The 27,108-nt window shown below is 45.8% G+C and overlaps 1 protein-coding gene and 1 pseudogene across 3 annotated transcripts in view; both read right to left on the reverse strand.

Moving 5' to 3' along the window:
* LRP11 (LDL receptor related protein 11) overlaps positions 1 to 7,980 on the reverse strand; it is an 82,019-nt gene extending 74,039 nt beyond the window's left edge. For all 3 annotated transcript variants that reach the window (XM_042253592.1, XM_042253593.2, XM_027972546.2), the window contains exon 1: positions 7,000 to 7,980. In XM_042253592.1, coding sequence (XP_042109526.1) covers positions 7,000 to 7,633 — 634 coding nt within the window. In that variant the 5' untranslated portion in view covers positions 7,634 to 7,980. The remainder of the gene's footprint in view (positions 1 to 6,999) is intronic.
* Positions 7,981 to 22,496: 14,516 nt separating this feature from the next.
* On the reverse strand, positions 22,497 to 26,536 carry LOC114116154 (homeobox protein NANOG-like; annotated as a pseudogene).
* Between the last annotated feature and the right edge of the window lie 572 nt (positions 26,537 to 27,108).

Raw genomic sequence — 27,108 nt, forward strand, 5'->3', positions numbered from 1 at the left:
CCCTCCCCATCTTGACCACTGTTCCCCGACACGAGAAATCCCTTAGTTTAAACCAGCCTATTAATAGCTAGTGTTGCCCACTACAGTCTGTCTATAAAAATTCTGAAATCCCTTTGTTCGGGGCTCAGAGCTTAGAGTGTTAACTCCTCTGGGCCCTCTGGCGTAATAAACCTGACTTCTCCAACTCTCCAAGTGTGGTGCTTGGTTTCTCGAGTACTGGTTTCTGCAACAGCCTGATATTTGAAGCTAGCAGTAATCCTATTATTTTCTCAGACTGCAAGGAGATCAAACCAGTAAACCCGAAAGGAAATCAACCTTGAATGTTCATTGGAAGGACTGATGCAGAAGCTGAAGCTCCAATACTTTGGCCACCTGATGCAAAGAGCTGACTCATTGAAAAAGACCCTGATGCTAGGAAAGGTTGAGGGCAGGAGGAGAAGGGGGCAGCAGAGGATGAGATGGTTGGATGGCATCACTGACTCAGTGGACATTAGTTTGAGAAAACTCCAGGAGATGGTAGAGGACATCCCACCATCGCACGCACGGATGGCATGCGGCAATTCATGGGATCACAAAGAGCCGAACACGACTCAGTGACTAACACAAGGAATCAGCACACTTGCTGTTGCCGAAGGGTATATATTCCTATTGAGAAAATGAGTCCCATTTTTACAGTCATTTAAAACAATGAGGACTAGTAATCAAATTATGCCACATAAGCAACCCCTGCCTTAGAAGACAATTGGTCTGGTTTTTACCCCTTGAGCAAAGAGCCAGTGCCTGATGACTTTATTCTGCTTCTCCCAGGGAAGCAGAGAGATGACAACTGCTTTACTAATAGGCCCTCTTTTAGTTCTATAGAGAGCTTTCCTTTGCTTCTGGAAGTTTCATCACTTTCCACACAATGGTCTACTACATTACAATTCTGGAATCTTTTGTGCCTTGCTGCAAAGCTTGTGGGATCTTAGTTCCCCAACCGGGATTGAACACTCGCCCATTGTGGAAGTGGAAGAAGAGCGGAATCCTAACCCCCAGACTGCCAGGGAAGTCCTAGGCCCTCAAAGATTTAACCAAAAATATTTAAGATGGAAAAATCAGATAAGCTCGGAAATACTGCACTTATTATAAACCTAATCCTGGCCCTCCTGGAAGAAAAAAAAAAAATCACCGTAGTCATTCACTTTTCTTTAGGGAAGCTTAAAGATATGGTTTATGAACACAGTAAAATCTTCATATCCTCTAAATTGGTCCTTGTATCAGAAATAGTAGAACTGTATTTCCTCCTCAGTTTAAGTCCAGGCAAATTACACTGTATAATGTATTTAAAAATAAGTCAGAGCTGGGACTTCCCTGGTGGTCCAGTGGTTAAAAAATCCGCTTGCCATGGAAGGGGACACAGGTTCGATCCCTAGTCTGGAAACTAAGATCCCACAAGCAGTGGGGCAACTAAGCTCATACACCATAACTACTGAGCCCTAGAGCCCGAGAGCCCAAGGTCTGCAACAAGAGAAGCTGCTGTAATGAGAGGCCCATGCACTGAAACCAAAGAAAGCCCGCATGCAGCAGTGAAGAACTGATATGACCATAAATAAACACATAAGTAAATAACATCTTAAAAATGAAACAACCCAGAGCGATTTGGCTTAGGTGACTTAAGCCAGAAACAGGTCTTAAAAATAAGCAAATGACAACAAAAAGAGGAAAGGAGTGTGCCGTCATTCAAGAAAAATTTTGACTTAATGAAGAACAAGCTTAAATGTCACTTTGAGTTTTTGTTATAAAAATGTAATAAGCCAGCGTGAAGTACTCTGGAAACACTGATTTCTTTTGAAGATTAAGCATATTTGGTATGATCCGCAGAGATGAAATAAAACTCATATCCATCTTGATGGAGCATATCAAGGTGCTACGTTACGCAGAGAGGTATATTAACTACTCTGATTTTCTATATGTTGCTCTGAACAACGCCTTATTGACAAGAAAGAGGAATCTGGGTCTTATTGCATGGGCACCAATAGTCAAGGCTAAGGATATGGAAGTGGGGCCAGCCAGACTAAGAGAAGAGGCTTAGATATTAAAGGTCAAAGTCCATCTTGATTTTTCTGTTTGTTTGCTTTTGTGACCTTTTTTCATTGTGCATTTTTCTTAATTGCAACATGTCAGGAAAAAGTTATTTACAACCGCAATATGATTGTCTTCATTTTTGGCATGTATTGTTGGTCTTTCCCCATCTGAGCTGCCAATAATAGCAATTAATGTTGGTGATGCTGGTGTTTAGCTAGTCGGTTGCGTCCAACTCTTTACCACCCTGTGGACCATAGCCTGCCAGGTTCCTCTGTCCACGGGATTTCCCAGGCAGGAATACTGGAGTGGACAGCCATTCCATTCTCCAGAGTATCTTCCCCACCTAGGGATTGAACCTGGGTCTTCTGCATTGCAGGCAGATTCTTTACCACTGAGCCACCAGGGAAACCCAATAATAAGTAACAACTACTGTTTATTGGGTGACTTCTTTGTATCAGGCATCACATGAAGCATTTTTGAGCCATAAATTCACCCAATTTTCACAAGTCTCTGAGGAAACTAGGTCAGATTGGCTAACTTAGTTGCCTAAGACCACACAAGTGATAAATTTGTCAGTTGAGATGTCAGCTCAGATCTGTCTAACGGAAAGGCTCCACGTAACCCACTATATTTTGGGAGTGCTCACATGTATTCTAGTTACAGTAAATATAAAGTTACATCCTGAATTAACCTAACCTATTGATGTATTCTTACTTATTGATGGTTATTCATACATCCTACCATTGCTTGCGTCACTGCATAAACTGCACAGTTGCCACTTTAAGTCCCTAGCCTCTACCACTGGACGTTACTTTGTTACCAGTTTTCTTCATCATCATACATAATGCCACAATAATTTTTTTGCTCATACTTTTCTTTAGCATGGATCATTTTCCTTAAAACATATCTCAGGAGAATGAACATTTTAATGTTCTCTGATATCTTTCTTGATTGATTTCCAAAAGAGACATTTCAATGTACACTTTCAGTGACCATGTATGATTAGAAGTTCTCCACATGCATACCAACGTAACTCTTCAGTAAATGTATTATTGCCAGTGTAATAACAGCGCATGTGTGTGTGCTAAGTTGCTTTAGTTGTGTCCGACTCTTTGTGACCCTCTGGACTTGTACTCTGCCAGGCTCCTCTGTCCATGGGATCCTCCAGGCAAGAATACTGGAGTGGGTTCCCGAGCCCTCCTCCAGGGGATCCTCCTGACCCAGGGACTGAAAGAGTCTCTAAGGTCTCCTGCATTGGCAGGTAGGTTCTTTACCACTAGTGCCACCTGGGAACAGTAAGCTGGTATTATCTGCATTTCTCTGCTTACTTCTAAGGTTGAACATTTTTCCATGTTTATCAATTAAATATCCTCTTCTGGAAACTGTTCATATCCTTTGCCTACTTCTTTTTGTTTTTCCTACTAATTCACATAACCAGATCTCCTGCATTGCAGACGGATTCTTTATCAGCTGAGCTACCAGAGAAGCTCCTGATTCACATAAGCTTACTATTAATATAATAAATACACTGGTCTCATATCTTCCCAGACTTCTATTTGCAATTTCTTTTGTTTCTTGACATAATGAAGTTTTTCAAAACATGTGTATACTACATCCTTTCTCTTCGTGATCTCTTTAATCGATTAGAAGGTTATCTTCCCCCCAGATGTGTAATAGTGGATTTATTTTCTTCAAATCTTCTATGTATGGAGTAACCTATGGCCTAATTTTTTAAAAAATTATTTAATTCTTTAACTCATTTGGAATTTCTGTGTGATCAGAGTTGCAGGTCTCAATGTATACCCACTGGTTATCTCAATAGTATTACATGATTATTTGCAACTCTTTTGTGATATTTATTTGTAACACAAAAGGGAGAGGTTGAAAATGTGAGAAGCATGCAATAGGTCAGGCACTCACGGAGGGATGAGCTTTGAACCTTCCCAGGTCAGTTCTTTCCTTTGCTCTTGGAGTAGATGAGAGAGAGGCCTGGGGTGGCTACACATGGGTTTAGAGAGGGGATGGCAGAGTGCTGTCCAACATTGACTTTCCCTAATACAGATGCAAGCCTGACTTCTCAGATTACCCAGCGTTTGCCCAGAGAGCCTGGTTTTCAGGCTGAATATTCAGTGGAAAGAGCATAAGGGTGCTGGCCCTTGAGCTCTTGGAGACTGTATTCTCTGGGTCCTCTGAGGTCCTAACTGCTCCACTCCCTCCTTCCTGCTGCTCCTCACTTTCATCAGAAAACATAGACCCCCCCAGGTCCTCCAGTCAGCCACACAATACAGCCAAGCTCTCATAGTGACATCAGGTATGTTGGAACCGCCTTTCTAATTCACAAAGCATGTCCACCCTTGATCCTCATGACAGCCCAGCTGGAAGGCAAGGCCAGCACTCAAGTCCTAAGAGGATGAGCAGGGAACCTCATGGAGAAGAGCCGGCTCTCAAATTCAGGACTCAGGACCGCAAGCCCCCTGCCCTGCCCTTTGCACACGACTGCAGGCAGATTGCGTCAGTTCAGCACACCTCTCTCTCCAGCATACTCCACTCCTTCCCACCTCCTCCCATCATTCCAGGTAGCTGCTTAGTCAGTCTCACCCTGGAAACTGTACTGAGGGCATCTCTGCTTCCAGGTGTCCTGATGCTGTTGGAGAAGCATTCAAGTTGCCCCGGAATACAGCTCCACAACTCACAGAGCACAGCTCACGACTCATAGAGCACAGCTCACAGCTCACATAACAGCTCACAGCTCCACAAAACACAGGTCACAACTCACACAACACAGCTCACAACTCACACAACACAGGTCACAACTCACACAACACAGTTCACAACTCACATAACACAGCTAACAACTCACACAGCACAGCTCACAACTTACAATGCATAGCTCCACAAAGCAGGTGCTATGGGACCTTTGGGCAGGTTACTTTCTCTCACCAAGCCTTTGAGTACCCTGGGGATTATGAGAGAACCTAGATTTGGACAGGACAGATCTGTGAGGACAGAGTGAGTTCACGTGTCTAAGGAGCTTATAGCAGTACCACTTATCAAACTCAATAAATGTCCACAAAGAACAGGGCTGATGGGGTCTGCTATAACAACAAACAGGGCTGATGGGGTCCGCTAAAAATGTGTACTGCGCAATTCCACCTGGCCCCCTGCCCTTTTTTCATGGTCCTTGTATTCACCTCAAATGGACCCTAAAACATTTTCTGTAAAATTCTAAACCATTTTTATGCTTCTTTAGCCTTAAACTACTTGTGCTCACAGCTTCAGAAAAACAAAAAACATTCATGAAGGAACCACTTAGTCTCAGAAGCACAGGGAACTTCAGGAGGTTAAGGATCTAGGTAGGAAAAACACAAGACACTCGGGTAGAGTGACCTTTGCCCTCTCTGCAGACAGAATGAGGGCATTTGGGCCAAGCAGCACCCTTCCATGTGTCCATATTCCTGGGATCCAAAGAACTTGTGAGCAGGGCAGCTCTTTTCCTGAATAAGGACCAAGCCCAGTGGTCATCTGGGTGTACCCTTGAGCATCTCCAAAGTGAATTACTAGACAAACTCCCTCCCACCCCCCGCCCAGAGAAAGGAAGGTCAAAAAAGGGAGAAGAAAAAATGATTCAGAAACTTCTACAATAAACTAAAGTCCCTCCCCCCCACCCCCCATGGTGGATATATTCTTTCCTTGTTTCCACTTTCCTTTCTGTTTCCACTGGCTTATAAGAAAGTTCCATTTGGCAATGCTGGTTTCCTCCAGTTGTGCAGTGAGAAGGGAAAGGGATTTTGTTTCATTGGTGCTGGGATTTATTTTTGAGTCCCTGCTTGGGCAGAGGAAAGATGTGTGTCTAACAGCCATGAGTAGGCTGAGGGACGCATGTGAAAGTGCCTCCTGTCTCCACTTCAGGGAGAAAACTTTGGGGTCCTTTGCGGTGTGTGCCTCAAGGCCTAGAAATCTTGGGTGACCTTGGATGTTGATTCCACTGGACGTGGGAAGGGAGATGGGCCATTGTGGACACAGATTTCCAGACCATTCTCTTTGGACCTAAAGGTCATGGAGACTCCAGATTTCCAAAGTGGCTGAGGCTACGCCCCTCTAGTCTTGTTATGGTTTCATTCTTGTGTCATCATAAACCAAACAGCAACAGAGTGCAATCAAACACACTCAGCTGAACACAAGCAGGCCCAATCAAGGTTTCAGTTCCTGAGATCTTATCTCCAACTGCCACTTTTTTTTTTTTTTGGCCTCCTGTTTGGGTCTTAATTCTCATTCTGATCATCCCCAGAATAAAAACCATCAAACGAAAAGCATCCTTTTTAGCTCCTCTTCAAAAGAGAGGTGCTTTAAACTTCATTTTCAATTAATCGAGTTCCTTTTCTCCCCACTCCTTAAAAAAGAGAACCATAGTTCATAGGAAATAGTTAGACCCACTTCAAAATAACCTTACCTATTCCCTTCTGAATTTTGTCTGATGAAAGCAACTTTAGGTGGAATCATGGATACTGAGAGCCAACCTAAGAGATAAGGGTGTGCTATGAGCAATCTGGCATCTAATTAGATTTTGCTCTTGTAATTACTTGACACAGACCATATCTTGTAAGAATCTGAGACTAAAATAGACTTTCTCCCCTGAACTTTTCTCTTCCATTAAATCGAATTTCTGTGAATCCTTTCGGATCAGTATTCCTCCCTAAGCTTAGAAGAATTCCAGAAGCAGTCCACCATGTCTGCTTCCACCCAATCTACTGGGGGTTTCTCAAAAACCATCCCTAGGACTGAGACATCAAAGCCAGATGTTTTATTTCTGACTTGACTGAGGATGGCCCAGCGGTCCTGCCTAGGCAGGTCTCCCAGACACAGCCACCAGCAGGTACAAGGAAAGCGACAGCAGGGCCCAAGCGACCAGGCCCGGGCCTCGGATGGCGTGCTTACCCAGGCGAGGTGAGGCCCGGGCGAGGGCCGGGGCACCGGCTTCCAGGCCTTCCTGCTCGCTCTCTGGGGCGCGGCTGAGGCTGTAGCTGCTGTAACCTCGGTGCAGCGCAAACTTGCAGACGCTGCGGCCGCGCCAGGTGCAGTTAAAGAGGTAGCAGCCGAGCGCGGCGGCTGGGGGCGCGGGCCGCCGGGGCAGCTCCACCACGGCCACGGAGCAGTGTGGCTCGAGGCAGCAAGCCTGCAGGCACTGCCGCCAGTCCCTCACGGCCGCCGGCGCGCTCAAGAAGCTGGCGCCGGCCGCGATCGAGTCCTTGGTGCGGATGATGGCGTCGGGCCTGGCCCTGTAGCCGCCGCCCCCGGGGCCCGGGCAGCCTTCCTGGGGGTCGCCGCCTGCGCGCAGCTCGAGTTCCAGCTCCTCCTGCGGCCTTTCCTGCTGCAGCTGTCGGCGGAACTCCTCCAGCAGCTGCTCCACCCCCGAGAGCTGCGCATGCAGCTCGGACAGCGGCGCGGAGGGCGAGCCGGCCGCGCGACCACCGGGCAGCCACAAGCACAGCAGCAACAGGCCGGGCAGTGCCCAACGCGGCGGCGGGCGCCTGCGCCCCGAGCCCGCGCCCTCCGGGGCGGCGGAGGCCATGGCGGGCGGCGGCGGAGGAAGCGAGGCGACGCTGGCCGTCAGAGTGCGAGGGGGACGGAAGACGGGAGAGCGCCGGCCCCGGGGTTCTACGGCGCGATCGCGGCGGGCGCTAGGCCCCGGGGACCTCAAAGCGCGGCCTCCCCGGGGCCCCGCTGCGTCCCCGAGGCCGCAGGCGCGCGGTCGCCGGCGGGAATCGTAGCGGCTGGAGGCATAGCCGGCCCGCCGCCTTGGCACCACTCCTCGTCCCTTCCTGGAAGCCCGAGCGAGACGGCGACTCTCTGCCAGGAGCCGGGGGCAGATCGCCGAGAAGGAGGGCGCGTCTACCGGATCAGCACCCGGAGGTGAACAGCGGCCGCGGGAAGTGGGGCATGTCAAGCCCCGCCCAGCACCGCCCCTCCCGGCCCGCACCCCGCAAGCTCGGGCCCGCCCATATTCGCTTCTGTTTGTTTGTTTTTTGTGTGTGTGTGAGTGTGGGCAGGGAAGGTAGCTGTCAGATATGCAGATGACACCACCCTTATGGCAGAAAGTTAAGAAGAACTAAAACGCCTCTTGATGAAAGTGAAAGAAGAGTGTGAAAAAGTTGGTTTAAAGCTCAACATTCATTATGGCATCCGGTCCCATCACTTCATGGGAAATAGATGGGGTAACAGTGGAAACAATGGCTGACTTTATCTTTCTGGACTCCAAAATCACTGCAGATGGTGATTGCAGCCATGAAATTCAAAGACGCTTACTCCTTCGAAGGAAAGTTATGACCAACCCAGACAGCATATTCAAAAGCAAAGATACTACTTTGCCAACAGAAGTCCGTCTAGTCAAGCCTATGGTTTTTCCAGTGATCATGTATGGATGTGAGAGTTGGACTATAAAGAAAGCTGAGCACCGAAAAATTGATGCTTTTGAACTGTGGTGTTGGAGAAGACTCTTGAGAGTCCCTTGGACTTCAAGGAGATCCAACCAGTCCACCCTAAAGGAGATCAGTTGGGTGTTCATTGGAAGGACTGATGTTGAAGCTGAAACTCCAATCCTTTGGCCACCTGATAGGAAGAGCTGACTCATTGGAAAAGACTCTGATGCTGGGAGGGACTGGGGGCAGAAGGAAAAGGGGACGACAGAGGATGAGATGGTGGGATGGCATCACTGACTCAATGGACATGGGTTTGGGTGGACTCCAGGAGTTGGTGATGGACAGGGAGGCCTGGCGTGCTTCGGTTCATGAGGTCGCAAAGAATCAGACTCGACTGAGTGACTGAACTGAACTGAAGTTAGCTGTGGGAAGAAGGCGGTGCCCCAGAGGGGCCTAGCGCCTCCGCCACCAGCCTTCACTTCTGGGCGGGCATTCTGGTCCAAGCAAGCTGGGCTTATTATTATTATTTTTTAATTAAAAAAATCTTTTTGTCAGTTAATAATTTATTGCCTTTTGACTCCAGGTGCACTCTTCAGTATACCCTTGGAGATAAACAAAGGAATTCTTTTAAATCATTAGTTTTTTTTTTTTTTTCTAGTAGCAGGGAGAAGACATGATTTTATTTTATGTTTTACCTTTTTTTTTCTTGAAGTATAATTGCTTTACAATATTGTGTTAGTTTATGATACACAGCAAAGTGAATCAGCTATATGTCAGTATGTGGAAACAACCTAAGTGTCCATTGACAGATGAATTTGAAGATGTGGTACATATATATAAGGGAATATTGTTTAGCCATTTAAAGGAACAAAATTGAATCATTTTTGAGATGTGGATGGACCTAGAGTCTGTCAGACAGAGTGAAATAAGTCAAAAAGAGGAGTGAGTGAAGCAAGTGTTCACTTTCTTACTTTATAAGGTTTTGTATTGATTGAATTTTTTGCGTTGACTTGTAATAAAGGAAATCAGTCCTGAATAGTCATTGGAAGGACTGATGCTGAAGCTGAAACTCCAATACTTTGGCTACCTGAATCAAAGAACTGACTCATTTGAAAAGATTCTAATGCTGGGCAAGACTGAAGGTAGGAGGAAAAGGGGACAACAGAGGATGAGATGGTTGGATGGCATCACCGACTCAATGGACATGAGTCTGAGTAGACTCTGGGAGTCGGTGATGGACAGGGAGGCCTGGCGGGCTGCAGTCCTTGGGGTTGCAAAGAGTTGGACATGACTGAGTGACTGAACTATAATAAAGGAAGTAATTTATTTGTCAGTTATAAATATATTTATAAATTATAATTTGTAAAATAAACTCATTTCCATTATTTTGGAAATAAGATAGCTTTGATTTGAAAGCCTAAACATCAAAACTTTATGAATGGACAGAAGAAATTTTATGTGAGGATACAAATGTCAGGACAGTGATCTGAATAGATGGAGATGTTTCTCTGTTTTATAAGATCATTAAAGGTAAAAGTCCAGCAAATTGAGAGTTGCACATTATCCATCAGCTTATTGAAGGTTGGAATGAGGTTGTCATTCTAGTGACTGTCTTACATGCTTTACAGGCAATAAACAAGTGAAACTAGTGCATGTAAAATCTTTACAAGGGCACCTGGCACATGGAAGATGCTCAATAAATAATAATTATTATGATTTCTTGTTCTACCTTTTAAGTTTACAGGAAAAAACCAGGTCCCAGAGAAATAAGGGAGCTTCCCCAAGATTAGAAGATGTGCAACTAGCTGAAGCCTGAATCCCCTACAACCTGCCGGCCCAGCAGTCATGTTATTAAGGTCATCCCCATCCTCACCCCCTTCACAGCGTCTGTTCTGTCCACCTGCCTGGAGCCCCAGCTCCCAGGTGACCCACCTCGTCCAGTGCTGATGGAACCATAATGAATTCCTGGCCTGAGCCCAGCAATCAACACTGTCTCCCAAGGACAGAGAATCTAGGAACAATGGAATCAGTGAGGGAAGTGAAGCTGGGAGGCCAGTTGGGCGAGGGGTGTGTGTGCACATAGTCCTGTGTGGGGTGATGGAGCAGAGAAGCTGCTCAGCTGAGGGGGCGCAGGGGGCACCTGTAGAGCATGGGGGACACGCAGTCCTGAGAGAGTGAAAGCAGGGGCTGCCTGACGACTTTCTCATCCCAGCAGCTTCCTTGGGCACCTCCCTGGCCTCCTCCTTGGATTCTCTGCACAGACTTGTATATATCGTCACTTAGTGATGGGATTTGTCATGGTAAAATCTCTGTGGATTGGACTTCCCTGGTGGTCCAATGGTTAAGAATCCACCTGCCATTGCAGGGGACATGGGTTCAGTTCCTGGTCCGGGAAGATCCCACTTGCCACAGAGCAGCTAAGGCCATTCGCCACAACTACTGAAGCCTGAGCACAGTAGAAATGGTGCTCTGCAACAAGAGAAGCCGCCAACATGAGAAGCCCAAATCAGAGAGTAGCCCCCACTCACTGCACATAGAGAAAGCTCACACACATCAGTGAAGACCCAGCGCAGCCAGAAAAAAAAAAAAAAAATCAGAGTCTCTGAGTTGCAAACAACAAAAGCCTACTTCACAGTGGCCTGAGGAAAAGCACCAGGGAGCTTTGGCATGTGAGATATGTCACTTATGGGCAGGGCAGGAGGCATCGCCAGGGCCAGAAAGAGGGCCAGGATCCAAGGGCAAAGACCCTCAGCCCAGGGCAGTTGGTCCCCAGAGGCTACTTTCCTTCCAGGCCAGGTGGTCTTGCATCTCCACCCCTCTGAACACAGAATTCCTGTTTCTCTCAATGTCTGATGTTTTCTTCCCTCCATGTACAAAGCCTGCAGTTACCACAACTTAACTTCCCGCAATGCACAGAAATTGAGCCATGGACTGTGGGTCAGGAGAAACTGTTAGGGTCCAGCTGGGTCCTGGGTGCCCAGGTGCCGTTACTGAGGTGCAGAGGTCTTGAGGTACAAGCATGAATTTAGAAAGATGGTAATGATGACCCTATATGCGAGGCAGCAAAAGAGACACAGATGTAAAGAACAGACTTTGGGACTCTGTGGGCGAAGGTGAGGGTGGGATGATTTGAGAGAGTAGCATTGAAACATGTCTATTATCATATGTGAAACAGATCGCCAGTCCAGGTTTGATGCATGAGATAGGGTGCTCAGGGCTGGTGCACTGGGATGACCCTGAGGGATGGGATGGGGAGGGAGGTGGGAGGGAGGGTCAGGATGGGGAACACATGTACACCCATGGCTGATTCAGGTCAATATATGGCAACCCCCCCCCCCACAATATTGTAAAGTAATCAGCCTCCAATTAAAAATAAATAAATAAATAAATAAATAATAAAATAAAAAATCCCAAATAAAAAAAAATTCCGTAAAAAAATTTCATTTTATTTATTTATTTACGGCTATACTGGATTGTTATTGTTGCGTGCCAGCTTTCTTTAGTTGTGAGAAGCAGTGGCTACCCTCTAGCTGTGTGCTGGCTTCTCACTGTGGTAATTTATCTTGTTGCAGAGCGTGGGATCTAGGAGACAGGGCTTCAGTAGTTGTGGCATACAGGTTTAGTTTCCCCACTGCACGTGGGATCTTCCTGGACCAGGGATCAAACCCGTGTCCCCTGCATTGGCAGGTGGATTTTAACTGCTGCGCCACTAGAGAAGTCCTCAATCCTATCATTTAATGATTCTTCTGTCCCAGTGGTTAAAACTGTGGTATTAATCTTTCTCTTATTTTCAGTGTCAAAAGTACTCAATGAGTAAACTTAGCAGAATCTTTCAGTCTTTTGTAATGTATTTTCCAACTTGAAAGTGCTCAAAGAATAATAGGAAAATAGCTAGATTTTATGTGTATTTCATGCCTTGACTAAAAGTACCATTTTGGTTTTTCACTGATGCTTTTAGACTGATAATTGCTTTCAATAAGATTTAACTTGTTTTCTTCATTCGATATTACATTTGTAATGCAGCATTTTAAAAATTCCAATAAATTGAATGGGATGTTCAAACAAGATCTAAGGTAAGTATAAGAATTCTGTTTATTTTCAAAGGTAGTGAGAATGGTATGATTTTGTCCTAGCACTTTGAACTACACAAGGCCCAGAATGTACTTTATGGTTAAAGATTTGCCATACGTCATCATGAGGGGATGCTAAGGAATTCAGTTTAAGGTGATGAAATCACTATCTGGTTCTCATTTTCTGTCCCAGAACAAATTCATAAATCCCCTCATAAGGATGCTCCTGTTTAATAAATGCATGCAACTAGTCTTTAGCATGGAAATAATACAGGTTGAACTGTGTACATTTACTTTCTAAGGCAAGGTAAGAAATTAGAATATATGTTGAAAGATGGAAAGTATATTATTTTCAGGTCAAATAAGTTGAATATAGGAAAGATTTGTTCTCTAGTTTTGTGCTCTTACAGCTTACTGAAGGATGTAAACATATTTATCTATATGCCTATATATTTAACAAATAGCAAAATGTGTGTAGCCTATGTGTATGCTATGTTTGCTGCTTGGGTTTCAAATGATAGGCTACTTACTTCCCCATAACAGTCAAAACTACTTGAGTGTGAATTTGTCACCAACTTATTCTTTTTTTGAGTAAATAATTTATTAATTTATTAAATTTGAGTCTAGCTAAAAAAAAAACAATATATATATATATATATATATATATTTCCAGAGTTTCCAGCTGACTTAGTAGTTAGGATCCCAGGCTTTCCCTGCCATGGCTTGGGTTCAAACCGTGGTTAGGTAACTGAGATCCCACAAACCACAAGGCGCAACCAAAAAAAGAAAAAAAAAATTTCCTTGTCTCCTTTATGTGGAGCTCAGAGTTTGCATTTAAAATATAAGCTATACATATACACACTACTATATATAAAATAGATAAACAACAAGGACTTACTATATACCACAGGGAACTATGCCTGATATTTTGTAATAATCTATATGTTATATATATGTATGTATAATATATAACTGAATCACTTTGCTGTATACCTGAAACTAACAAAAGATTATAAATCAACTATACTTCAGTAACATTTTTAAATTAAAAATAAAATAAAATATAAGCTACTATTAGCACAAACAGTGCACTGTGTTACCATGTGCATATTTAGTGTTTGTAAATATGATGTTTATAATAAAGTATTTTGAGTCCATCAAGAAGAAAAAGGGCCCAGGTGAATAAAGAAAAAAATTGCTTAAGAAAAGGAAGTCAGCATTTCTGCAAAGGGAGAGATTTGGGATTCTCTAGTCAGAAGGGAGTAGAGGGCTTCTCTCTGGGGGATCCTGGAGAGTTTAAAAATAACTGAAGCTTCTTCAGTCAATGAGGAGAGCTGATATTTGTTGAGCATCTCTTGGGCACCAAGTGAAACCGAAAGTCGTGTCTGACTCTTTGCAACCCCGTGGACTATACAGTCCATGGAATTTTCCAGGCCAGAATACTGGAGTGGGTAGTCTTTCTGAGCTATCAGGGAAGCCCGCTCTTGGGCACCCAGGGCTTGGCAAATTTGACCTCACTTTTTCCTCACTCCTTGGTGAGAGTGGTCCTGCTTCTCTCCCTGAGCGACTGAGGAAGAAACTGAGGTGAAGTGAGGCTGCCCACTCACCCAGCTCACCAGTCGGAAAGGAGTCACGAGGGGAGGGGTGGGCAGCTCTGGCTGTGGCTTGAGTTTTGTTTCACCTCCGTGCTTTGCGCCTCTGTAAGACAACATGACACTTAGGACAGTAGGAAGTGGAGTCACCGCTGCAGATGGGTGTGGAGGAGCGTCCGCAGAAAGAGAGTGAAGTTGGGGGTAGTTCAGGGAGAAATCTCTCTGGACACCCCGGAAGCTGTGGGTGAGCCCAGCGGAGCAGCTATGACAGCCCAATGGCAGCCTGGCTGGTGGCGCCCTCTGTCACGGGCTTGGGGTGGGCACTTCCTCTTGGTCCAGAGTGAGGGTGAGGGAGAGAGCAGTGACTGCAGGCAAAACCCTCAGCTATTGGGGCACACGTGGCTCATACCAGGCTGCGTGTTGCTTCCTGTTGTCTTGAAGCTGAGGCAATCCACACAGTGACTCACACCACCTACTTGATGTTTCCTGTTGACATCGGTCAAAGCTGAGACAACAAGGATCTGACCAAGATTAGCTCAGTCCCCAGGCTCTCCTGATCCCTGACCACACCCACCACTCCTTATAAGGAGCTCAGCTGAGCTGAGAGACACCTAAATTAACACCCTTACTGTGAGAACACAGGCCAGAGTCTGAACCCAGAGGAAGTGCAGCTCTCATTCACTTTCCCCAATGGGATGGCCTGCGTAGAGCCCGCCTCCCTGATCAGAGAGCCCAGAGCAAAAGGCTCCAGCAGCTTTATGGACCCTGAGGTGAGGGTAGGGGAAGAACTCAGTGTAAAGAGACCTGGGCCTGAGTCCGAGTCAGGACAGGGGTCTTCAAGCTTTCTCCATTCTCTTCTCTTATGGAGGCCTTAGCAGAGGCACCACAAGAGAACCTTGGCCCAGGGCCTCAGAAAATGAGACTAGGAAGGAGGAAAGTGTGAGCAGTGTGAACATCTCTCAGGTCCGGGCCCTGAGAGAGACTGCAGTGCCCAGCTGTCAGCAGTCTGGGGTGAGGAGGGCAGCTCTCCACGTGAGGCTGGCCAGAAAGGTCACACAGGTTTTCAGCCCAGAGTTGGACTCTTCACCTCTCTGTGGAGAGGGTTGCTTCTTTTGTTTGCCCATCACCTTTCTGTTCACTGGCTTGTACCATCTCTTCCATTCCATCAAGAGTTAATTCCAGTCCCGGCCGGAAGTTTTGGGGAGTTCTGGAAAAGTGTCAGCACACAAGCTTGTACCCTTTCTCAGGCTCTGGAGAGCAGGGCGGCCTATTGGGCAACGCACACCAGGATGAGGGTTCTTCCAGCTTTAGGCAATGTCCCAGGCCCACGTTTTCAGATCCTCATTGTTGGCATTTAGAGCTATCCCCATCCTTCCCTACCCTACCAGCCCAGTGGCAAACACCCACTTCATCATTGCCCGGGTATGGCCTCTCTCTGCGGCTGCTCCTGCTGTAAACCAGTGACTCAGAGCAGAAATCAGGTGCAGGAAGGGTCAGGGTTGAGGCCTGCTGCCAGGAAAGTAGGGCCAGTGATGAGCCAGAATTGTGCCCCCTTAACTGTTTTGTGTGTGTGATAAAATACACATAGCAGAATCTACCATCTTAGCTAATTTTTTAAGTTAATGACTTAATTTATTTTTGGCTATACTGGGTCTTGGTTGCTGCACACTGGCTTTCTCTAGATGTGGTGAACATTTGTTGCAGTGCACAGGCCTCGGGCTTCACATTGAAGTGGCTTCTTTTGTTGTGGAGAACAGGCTCTAGGCACACAGGCTTCAGTAGTTGCCATGTGAGGGCTCTAAAGCATGCCAGCTTCAGCAGTTGTGGCATGCAGCCTCAATAGTTGTGGTGCTTAGTTCCTCCGCAGCACATGGAATCTTCCTGGACCGGGGACCGAACCCATGTCCCTTGCATTTGCAGGTGGATTCTTACCCACTGTACCAACAGGGAAATCCCATCTTAGCTATTAAATATTTTAAAGTGTACACTCCAGTGATATTAAATGCTTTCACATTGTTCTGCATTCATTACCACCATCTTCCTCCATAGACCTTATCACTGCAAAACTGTAACTCTGTACCCATCAAACATTAACTCCCCATTTCACCTTCTCCTTGACCCATGAAAACGACCATTCTACTTTCTGTCCTAGTATTTTGTCTACTCTAAGAATCTTGTATATGTGGAATAACACAGTATTTGTCTTTTTGTGACTGTCTTATTTCACTTAGCAGAATGTCCTCAGTTCAGTCCAGTCACTCAGTTGTGTCTGACTCTTTGGGACCCCATGAACCGCAGCATGCCAGGCCTCCATGTCCATCGCCAACTCCTGGAGTCCGCCCAAACTCATGTCCATTGAGTTGGTGATGCCATCTAAGCATCTCATCCTCTGTTGTCCTCTTCTCCTCCTGCCTTCAATCTTTCCCAGCATCAGGGTCTTTTCAAATGAGTCAGCTCTTCACATCAGGTGGCCAAAGGATTGGAGTTTCAGCTTCAACATCAGTCCTTCCAATGAACACCCAGGACTGATCTCCTTTAGGGTGGACTGGTTGGATCTCCTTGCAGTCCAAGGGACTCTCAAGAGTCTTCTCCAACACCACAGTTCAAAAGCATCAATTCTTTGGCGCTCAGCTTTCTTTATAGTCCAACTCTCACATCCATACACGACCACTGGAAAAACCATATCTTTGACTAGTTGGAGCTTTGTTGACAAAGCAATGTTTCTGCTTTTCAATATACTGTCTAGGTTGGTCATAACTTTCCTTCCAAGGAGTAAGCGTCTTTGAATTTCATGGCTGCAGTCACCATCTGCAGTGATTTTGGAGCTCAGAAAAATAAAGTCTGACAGTGTTTCCCCATCTATTTGCCATGAAGTGATGGGACCGGATGCCATGATCTTAGTTTTCTGAATGTTGAGCTTTAAGCCAACTTTCTTCACTCTACTCTTTCACTTTCATAAAGAGGCCCTTTCGTTCTTCTTCACTTTCTGCCATAAGGGTGGTGTCATCTGCATATCTGAGGTGATTGATATTTCTCCTGGCAATCTTGATTCCAGCTTGTGCTTCCTCCAGCCCAGCATTTCTCATGATGTACTCTGCATAGAAGTTAAATAAGCAGGGTGACAATAAACAGCCTTGACGTACTCCTTTTCCTATTTGGAACCAGTCTGTTGTTCCAGGTGCAGTTCTAACTGTTGCTTCCTGACCTGCACACAGGTTTCTCAAGAGGCAGGTCAGGTGGTCTGGTATTCCCATCTCTTTCAGAATTTTCCTCAGTTTATTGAGATGTTAGAAAAAAACAAAAAACTTGATCTTTCCCTGTTTCAACTACTTGAATTTCATTCTTTTCTTCATTATCAGAAATGTTTTGACAGAGAATATTTGAGGAAGAAACCATCTCAATCTTGGCTAATACATTTCATAAGGAAAATAGGGAATCGGAATGTTCTTGAATAGTTGTTTCTAAATTTTGACGTGCAAAGAGGCTGAAAAATGTAATGGCAAGTGGATAAAAGGTTCAGAAGAGAATGTAGGTATAATCCTGTTCCAGCGTATTAATACTCCATTAAAATTGACATACAAATACCACCCATATTACATATATTGAAACACTTGCAGGAATATATACTAAATTGTTCACTATTTAATATGCTCACTTCATTATGTATTTCTCTATTGCTTACACTAGGTTTAAGAGTAAGATTCTTTTAATTTTGCAATCAAAATTTCCAGTCTTTTAGAAAAAAGACATTACAGTTTTAAAGACTTCCTTTGATTCCTTGGTGGTTGTGGATTTTTACTATCCTCTGCCTTAGTTTTTTATCTTTTGATACTGATTGGGCATAGACATCAGAGACAAATGGCATTGCTGTAAATGACTAATTTCCAAAAGCAAATCAAGTGATGAATATCAGAAATCCGTCTCTCTTCTGCTTTATTTTCTATTCCCCCCACCTTTCTCCCTCCTCTTACTTGTTTCTTGCTTCTCCAGTATCTAGCATGACCCTGGAGAAGGAAATGGCAACCCACTGCAGTATTCTTGCCTGGAGAATTCCCTGGACAGAGGAGTCTGGTGGGCTACAGTCCACGGGGTCGAAAGAGTCAGACGCGACTGATCACAGCACACCGCACATCTCGCATGACACTTTAGATGAGGCACTCCTGTCCTTTCTGCCCCTAACGCATCTTCCGGAATTAGCTGTCCCTTGACTCTTCCCATGTCTCACAGCTGAACTTAACCCAAAGCAATGACAAGGTTGTAGGAAATGGTAACTGGGTGCAGCTCAGTGCCGGAGAGCTAAATTTGGAGTTTCCTGGGTTTTACCACTTTATGTGGCTATTTTCCCCAAAGTTTTCAGGCTTGGTTCACCATTTAATCATTTCCTCAAATTCATTGTCAATTCATCACACGCAGTTGTTTAGAGCCAAAAATTTTGTAAACATCAGACATGTTATCTTTTAAAAAATTCTACTTTAATCTCTTCTAAGAATTTTTCCTTTTACTCATGCATCTAAAGTATAAATGAAAAGCCAGGTGGTAGCAACGATATTCTGATTTTTTTAAAGTCACACTCAAATCTGCTTGAATTACAAGACTAAACAGTGCTGGCTCAGTGATTTCATGTGGTACAATCAATCAGTGCTTTCTGTTTCGATTATCTGCTTCATTAAACATGATGCTTGGCACAAAATCCATGTATCTGCCGGTCAGAATGAATATTGCTTTGAACTTAGGTCTTGGCACAAATTAACAATCCCTGACTTCCTCTTTAGTTAAACATCTATTATGATGTGGCAAAATACACAACTTCTTTCTATAAAAATTAGTAATGAACAAATAAGAGGTTGTAGTAAAATAGCCAAACAGGACAGAGGAAACATCAGTGAAGCACATGGTAGCTTAACCCTTCATCTTAACAACTGAAATTCTTAACAAGGAAAGCCTCTCACTCTCAGAAAATATGAATAATCCTTTGTCACACATCTTTGTTCTTTTGCTCCCTGTTCTTGAGGTTAGATTCTAGATCCTAGAGATACTCAAAGATGGTGTTATAATTTAGCTATCCATAGCCAGACACTTTTTATCATGTCTGAAAGCTTCTGAAATCCCTTTGATTGGACTCCAGTCATACCCTCCCCACAATTCCCACCCCTCCCAAATTGATACAAAAGGCACACAATTGGCACACAAGATAGAGAGGTTGTTTTTGTTTACTTGCTGGTTCAGTTCAGTTCAGTCGTTCAGTCATGTCCGACTCTTTGCGACCCCATGGACTGCAGCATGCCAGGCTTCCCTGTCTATCACCAACTCCCAGAGCTTGCTCAAACTCATGTCTACTGAGTCGGTGAAGCCATCTGATCATCTCATCCTCTGTCATCCCCTTTTCCTCCTGCGTTCAATCTTTCCCAGCATCAGGGTCTTTTCCAATGAATCAGTTCTTTGAATCAGGTGGACAAAGTACTGGAGGTTCAGCTTCACCATCAGTCCTTCCAACGAATATTCAGGACTGATTTCCTTCAGGATTGAGTGGTTTGATCTCCTTGGAGTCCAAGGGACTCTCAAGAGTCTTCTCCAACACCACAGTTCAAAAGCATCAATTCTTCCACATTCAGCTTTCTTCATGGTTGAACTCTTACATCCATACATGACTACTAGAAAAACCATAGCTTTGACTAGATGGGCCTTTGTTGGCAAAGTAATGTCTCTGTGTTTTAATATGCTGTCTAAGTTGGTTATAGCTTTTCTTCAAGGAGCTTTTCTTCAAGATTCTTGCTTCAAGGAGCAAGAGTCTTTTAACTTCATGGCTGCAATCACCATCTGCAGTGATTTTGGAGCCCAGAAAAATAAAGTCTGATACTGTTTCCATTGCTTCCCCATCTATTTGCCATGAAGTGATGGGACCAGATGCCATGATCTTCGTTTTCTGAATGCTTAGTTTTAAGACAGCTTTTTCACTCTCCTCTTTCACTTTCATCAAGAGGCTTCTTAGTTCTTCACTTTCTGCCATAAGGGTGGTGTCATCTGCATATCTGAGGTTATTGTTATTTTCCCCGGAAATCTTGATTCCAGCTTGTGCTTCACTGAGCCCAGTATTTTGCATGATGTACTCTGCATATAAGTTAAATAAGCAGGGTGACAATATACATCCTTGGCTAACTCCTTTCCCAGTCTGGAACCAGTCGATTGTTCCATGTATGGTTCTAACTGTTTCTTCTTGAGAAACAGTTACAGATTTCTCATGAGGCAGGTCAAGTGGTCTGGTATTCCCATCTGTTTAAAAATTTTCCACAGTTTGTTGTGATCCACACAGTCAAAGGCTTTGGCATAGTCAATGAAGCACAAGTAGATATTTTTCTGGAATTTTCTTCATTTTTCTATAATCCAGCAGATGTTGGCAATTTAATCTCTGGTTCCTCTGCCTTTTCTAAATCCAGTTTGAACATCTGGGAGTTCGCAGTTCACGTACCATTGAAGCCTGGCTTGGAGAATTTTGAGCATTACTTTGCTAGCGTGTGAAATGAGCGCAATGGTGTGATAGATTGAATATTCTTTAGCACTGTCTTTCTTTGGGATTGGAATGAAAACTGACCTTTTCCAGTCCTGTGGCCATGGCTGAGTTTCCCAAATTTGCTGGCATATTGAGTTCAGTACTTTGACAACTCCAATAATTTGGCCACCTGATGCAAAGAACTAACTCATCAGAAAAGACCCTGATGCTGGGAAAGATTGAAGGCAGGAGGAGAAGGGGATGACAGAGGATGAGATGGTTGAATGGTATCACCGACTCAATGGACATGAGTTGGAGTAAACTCTGGGAGTTGGTGATGGATAGGGAGGCCTGGCAGAGAAGGCGATATCATCCCACTTCAGTACTCTTGCCTAGAAAATCCCATTGGATGGAGGAGCCTGGTAGGCTGCAGTCCATGGGGTCGCTAAGAGTCAGACATGACTGAGCGACTTCCCTTTCACTTTTCACTTTCATCCGTTGGAGAAAGAAATGGCAACCCACTCCAGTATTCTTGCCTGGAGAATCCCAGGGATGGGGGAGCCTGGTGGGCTGCCGTCTGTGGGGTCACACAGAGTTGGACACAACTGAAGTGACTTAGCAGCAGCAGGGAGGCCTGGAGTGCTGTGGTCCATGGGGTTGCAAAGAGTTGGACACGACTGTGCGACTGAACTGAACTGAGCTGACTTTGACAACATCCTCTTTTAGATTTGAAATATCTCATCTGGAATTCTGTCACCTCCACTAGCTTTGTTTGTAGTGATGCTTCCTAAGGCCCACTTGACTTCACATTCCAGGATGTCTGGCTCTAGGTGAGTGATCACACCATCGTGGTTATCTGGGTCATGAAGATCTTTTTTGTATATTTCTTCTGTGTATTCTTGCCACCTCTCCTTAATATCTTCTGCTTCTGTTAGGTACATACAATTTCTGTACTTTATTGTGCCTATCTTTACATGAAATGTTTCCTTGGTATCTCTACTTTTCTTAAAGACATCTCTAGTCTTTCCCATTCTATTGTTTTCCTCTATTTCTTTGCATTGGTCACTTACGAAGGCTTTCTTATCTCTCCTTGCTATTTTTTGGAACTCTGCACTCAGGTGGATATATCTTTTATTTTCTTCTTTGCCTTTCATTTCTTTCCTCAGCTATTTGTAAGGCCTCCTCAGACAACCATTTTGCCTTTTTGGATTTCTTCTTCTTGGGGATGGATTTGATCCCTGCCTCCTATACAATGTCTTGAACTTCCGTCCACAGTTCTTCAGGCACTCTGTCTATCAGATCTAATCCCTTGAATCTATTTGTCACTTCCACTGTATGATCGTAAGGGATTTGATTTAGGTCATACATGAATGGTCTAGTGGTTTTTCCTACTTTCTTCAGTTTCAGTCTGAATTTTGCAGTAAGAAGTTCATGATCTGAGCGACAATCAGCTCCTGGTGTTGTTTTTGCTGACTGTATAGAGCTTCTCCATCTTCAGCTGCAAAGAATATAATCAATCTGATTTTGGTGTTGACCATCTGGTGATGTCCATGTGTAGAGTTGTCTCTTGTGCACATTAATTATTAAGTCCCGTCCAACTCTTTTGCGACTGCATGGACTGTAGTCTGCCAGGCTCCTCTGTCCATGGGATTTTCCAGGCAAGAACACTGGAGTGGGTTGCCATTTCTCTCTTCAGGGGATCTTCCCAACCGAGGGCTTGAACTGGTGTCTCCTGCACTGGCAGATGGGTCCTTTACCACTGAGTCACCTGGGAAGCTCCAAGGTAGAAAGGTACAAAATTCTAAAAGAAGAAAAATTCTAGAGAATACAGTCACTGCTCATATTAAAGATAGAATAATATAGCTATCTATAAAAATCCTGACTCTGCATTTATAGAGTAATTTGGGGATAAATCCATGATTTGCTGCTGGGAACTCAAATGCTTAGCAGTTTGCTATATTACATTATAGCTTTCTTCAGCAGTCTCCAAAGTGCCTTCCAAATCGCTGACAGGACAGTTTTGCTGGCCCTGGATCTGGGGCAGCAGGAATTCCTCGATATGTTTGTTGAACTGATTGTTCCAAGTCTGGCTCTTCCAGGCTTGGGGATACCAGATCAGACTCTTTCTGGGGTGGTTGCCTCAAGACCAACTGTTCCAGCTCTGGCTGCTCCCAGGTGGGATATCCTCGGTACGTTCACTCCGTATAGGCAGGTTTCCAGAAGAGGTCACCAAGCAGTCCTGTGCCAAAAATAGAAACCCAGGAATTCTATGGCCCTGAGTCACAGAGTCACTTGTTTTTCTGGTTCTGGAACCAGGGCTTCACCTGTTTGTAGCTAAGTTTCAGGATATTGGAAAGTTCTTGCATCTGCTGGAGGCTGATTCCTGCCTCTGAAGTCTGTCGTTGAGCACAGACACCTGGGTCTGAGTGAACATGGTTCTGATCTTCTCTTTCTTACCTGGGATCTTCTCTTCCTTCTTTGCTGCACTTTTCTTGGCAGGTATGGGCAATAGTTTTACTCTGGGGTTTGAGGAAGAATCAGGACTGTCCAGTCTCCTTGTCGAGGGTCTCAGCAGATGACCCTTGCAAGGACACCTGGTTTCCTTCAGGCCCAGAAATTTCAGACATTGGTGAAGAGTCCCTGGAATTGGATGCTTTGGGGCCAAGCAGGCTGGGTCCACACTCATGCTGGGGAGTTGAAGCAGAGAGAGAAAAAACCTGTGAGCTAGATGGTAGGAAGAGTTCAGGCTTAAGAACCTAGGTAGAAGAGCTTAGAGAAAGGTGAAGACCTCCAGGTGTAAAAGAATTAAGAAGATGGAATGAATGGAATCAACTGTCAGATAACAGGAGCCAACCAGCCCAATCTAGAGAATGGAAAAAAAAGTCTTGATTCTTAAATGAGGTCATACTCTCCAGCAGGCAGGGGTCCCTCCCTTGCCTGCCCTCCTGTCTTCACCCAGAGTACCGGCTGCCCTCCTAATAATGACTGTGACCAAACTGAAATCAGGTGAGAGAGGCTTGCTGAGATGACCCAGTGGAGTTTATGACTCCACCATGAAGTGGATGGTGGAGGTGTGTGATATTGTTGAAAAAGAAATAGAAGATAAAAATCCTCGTCTTCGCCTCTATTCTGAGCGGATGTTGTTCCCAGATGCTGTTGTCTTCAGTTTAATAAAAATATTTTGTTGTTGTTTAGCCACTAAGTGGTGTCTGACTCTTTGTGACCCCAAGGACTACAGTCCACCAGGTTCCTCTGTCCACGGGATTCCCCAGCAAGAATACTGCAGTGGGTTGACATTTCCTTCTCCAGGGGATCTTCCCGACCCAGGGATCGAACCAGTGTCTCATACACCTGTCTCCTGCATAGTAGGCAGATTCTTTACTGCCAAACCACCAATAAAAATACTGTTGTTGTTAAGTCACTCAGTCATGACTGACTCTTTGTGACCCCATGGACTGCAGCCAGGCCTCCCTGTCCCTCACCATCTCCTGAAGTTTGCCCAAGTTCATGTCCATTGCATCGATGGTGCCATCCAGCCATCTCATCCTCTGATGCCTTCTTCTGTTTCTGCCCTCCTTCTTTCCCAGCATCAGGTATTAATAAAAATATTAGTTCTTTGCAAATGTACTGCTCCTCCACCACAAGTAGCCACTATTTTCTGACTAGAAACTGAGGGAGAGAAGCAGTTCAGCCCCTGGGCCTGGGGGAGGCATCAGTAGGTAAAGACAGGTGACCCCCGCTGGCACCTGTCCCCAGGCAGCTATTCTTGTGTGGTATTTCTGGGCTAAAAGAAGAAAAAGATTGACAGGAAATGACAGAGGGTGTCAGTTTCTTCCCTGTCCCTGCCCTTTTTTGGTTCCCTTACAACCTCCCTCCCCTTCCCCCATCCTCACTGGTGTGTCCATTTAACCCCTGATGTGCTGTAGACACATCCACATGGGTGGCTGAGGACTTCCCCAGGGAACATGCTGATGCCAGTACAGTAACCCTAACACATATTGGGGAGGGGGTCAGCCGTGTGAAGAGGAGAGTGCCAAGTGACTCAAGAGACAGAAAGCACATGATCCTGAGTCCCGCAGTTAACCACTGAGCTGAAAAAACAAAAACCTTCTGGTGGGAAGTAAACATGATATGATCAGTTGTAGGGTGGCCTCTTGTCAAGATAAAGTCCTTGTATGGGGCCTGGGAGGATGCCAGGAGTAGAAGACTCTGGCAGTAGAGAATTCCTGGAGTCAATGCTGTGGGTGGGGTGGAGTGTTTCCCAAGGAACTTGGCTCAGGCTCCTGAGCCCTGTTTCCCCTGAAACTGCTTCCGCTGCTGCTAGAAAGAGTTCAGGACACATGTGGCCCTGAGTATCTAAGGGTGGGGCTGGTGGGGGGCGGTGAGTCTCTCTCTGCAGGTTCCTTGCTTCCTGCCTGAGCTGCTGGACAGAGCTGGCGGAGAGCTGGGAAAATCTGGGATGGGGGTTGGTAAGAGGAAAGACAGGAAGGGGAGGAGGAAGGTGAAGGGAGAAGAAAGGACAAGGGAGCGATTAGGGGACAGTGAGGGGGACCCAGCCTGGAGAGGGGCACAGCAGAGTGCTCCTGGGAGAGGGTTCGCGCCCCGCCCCTCCCCGCTGTGCCCCCCCACTTCCTTCTGTGTCATTTCCACCTCCCGTCTTTGCCCCACACTGCCCATCCCTTGCCACAAACCCCTCTAGACCTCCCCACCTCTGTTCAGTGTCTCACACTTTTTTTTTTTTACACACTCTTCTCTTCTCACACAAAAAACCCCTTCCCTTCCCCACTCCCCCCTGTTGCACCCCCAGGAGTCCCTCCCTGTGAGCTTTGTAGGCAGGAAGGGACTGAAGGGAAGACAATTGCTCAGAGGCTCCAGGCTGATTGGAAACTGAAGGAGGGAATGCAGCTCAGCTCCTGGGCCTGGGGGAGGCGTCAGCAGGTGAAGGCTGATGACCCCAGCTGACACCTGTCCCCAGGCAGCTATTCTTGTGTGGCATTTCCAAGCTAAAAAAAAAAAAAAGATTGAAACGAAGTGACATGGGGGTGTCAGTTTCTTTACTATCCCTGCCCATTTTGGCTCCCTTACAACTTCAGTTCCAGGTCCAGGGCAGGAATAATTCTGTTAATTTATTCCAAAGTCCAGGCCAAGGAAAGGCCAGTCATAGGAAGTCAGTTGTTATGGCAACCGCTCCAACAGCAGCCATCACCAGCCTTGGCCCCATACTCCCCATCCATGTTTCTTCTCCCAGCCCCCACCCTCACAGACACCAGCCCCCTCATACTGCACACTGCCCTCCGTCACCCACACTCCACCCTGACTCTCCAGCTCCACACACTCACACACCCCTCATACACTCCGTGCTTCTCACTTATACTCCTTCCACCCTTGTGCACAGAAGCCCTCGAGAAATTTCCCATGCAGGTCTCCTCACACCCTCTCCCCACTTTGCACACCCCCACCCCCACCACACACTCTCCTTCACACACAAGTGCCTGCTTGCCTGCCCTCCACACTCTCCACTCTCTGCCAAGACACACTGGGCTCCCCTCCCACAGGGACCCTGGCTTCCTCACACTGTTTGTACACACCGCTTCACACAAATTCCACCCAGAAGGCTCCCATCTACGCCCACTGCCATCCAGAAAATTCCCCCTCACAGGCATTTCCCTTCACTGTTTCTCTCCTCTCTGGGGCCCCCAGGGCACCCACCTCCGGGCCCTCTGCATACACATACTGTCCACTCCCCTTCTGTCCCAGGCTCAGCTGTCCACAGTCACACACACACACACACACACACACCATCAAACACCCAACGTCCTGACATACTAATGAGCTGTAGTTGCTCCCCTCACACCCAACACACTCTCCCCAGTGGTCCCTCACTCTCCTCACACTTACCCTCCTCATCACAAATAAGTTTGTCACTGCCACACACACTCCTCTCTTCTGCCCTTCTCTCAGGCACAATCCCCTTTCTATCTCACACACACACACACACACACACACACACACACACACACACACACTCATACTCTGATGAGTCCTCTCCCAAGACAGGGGGCCCTGCAGCAGTCTCAGAGCCCACACAGAGCTTGGGGTGGTTCTGGGGAGAAGCTGGCTGCCAGGACTCTGCCCCAAGGCTGAGCCAGGAATTTTAGGTGTCTACCAGTCAGTCCTAAACTAAATCAACCTTGGATATTCATTGGAAGGACTGATGCTGAAGCTGAAGCTCCAATACTTTGGCCACCTGATACAAAGAACTGACTCATTGCAAAAGACCCTGATGCTGGGAAAGATTGAGGGTGGGGCAACAGAGGATGAGATGGCTGGATGGCATCACTGACTCAATGGACATGAGTCTGAGCAAACTCCAGAAGATAGCGGAGGACAGGGAAGGCTGGCGTGCTGCAGTCCATGGGGTCACAAAGAGTCGGACATGACAGTGACCCAACAACAACCTGGATCCTACCCAAAACGGT

Source organism: Ovis aries, chromosome 8 (assembly GCF_016772045.2).
Source record: "Ovis aries strain OAR_USU_Benz2616 breed Rambouillet chromosome 8, ARS-UI_Ramb_v3.0, whole genome shotgun sequence".
NCBI lineage: Eukaryota > Metazoa > Chordata > Mammalia > Artiodactyla > Bovidae > Ovis > Ovis aries.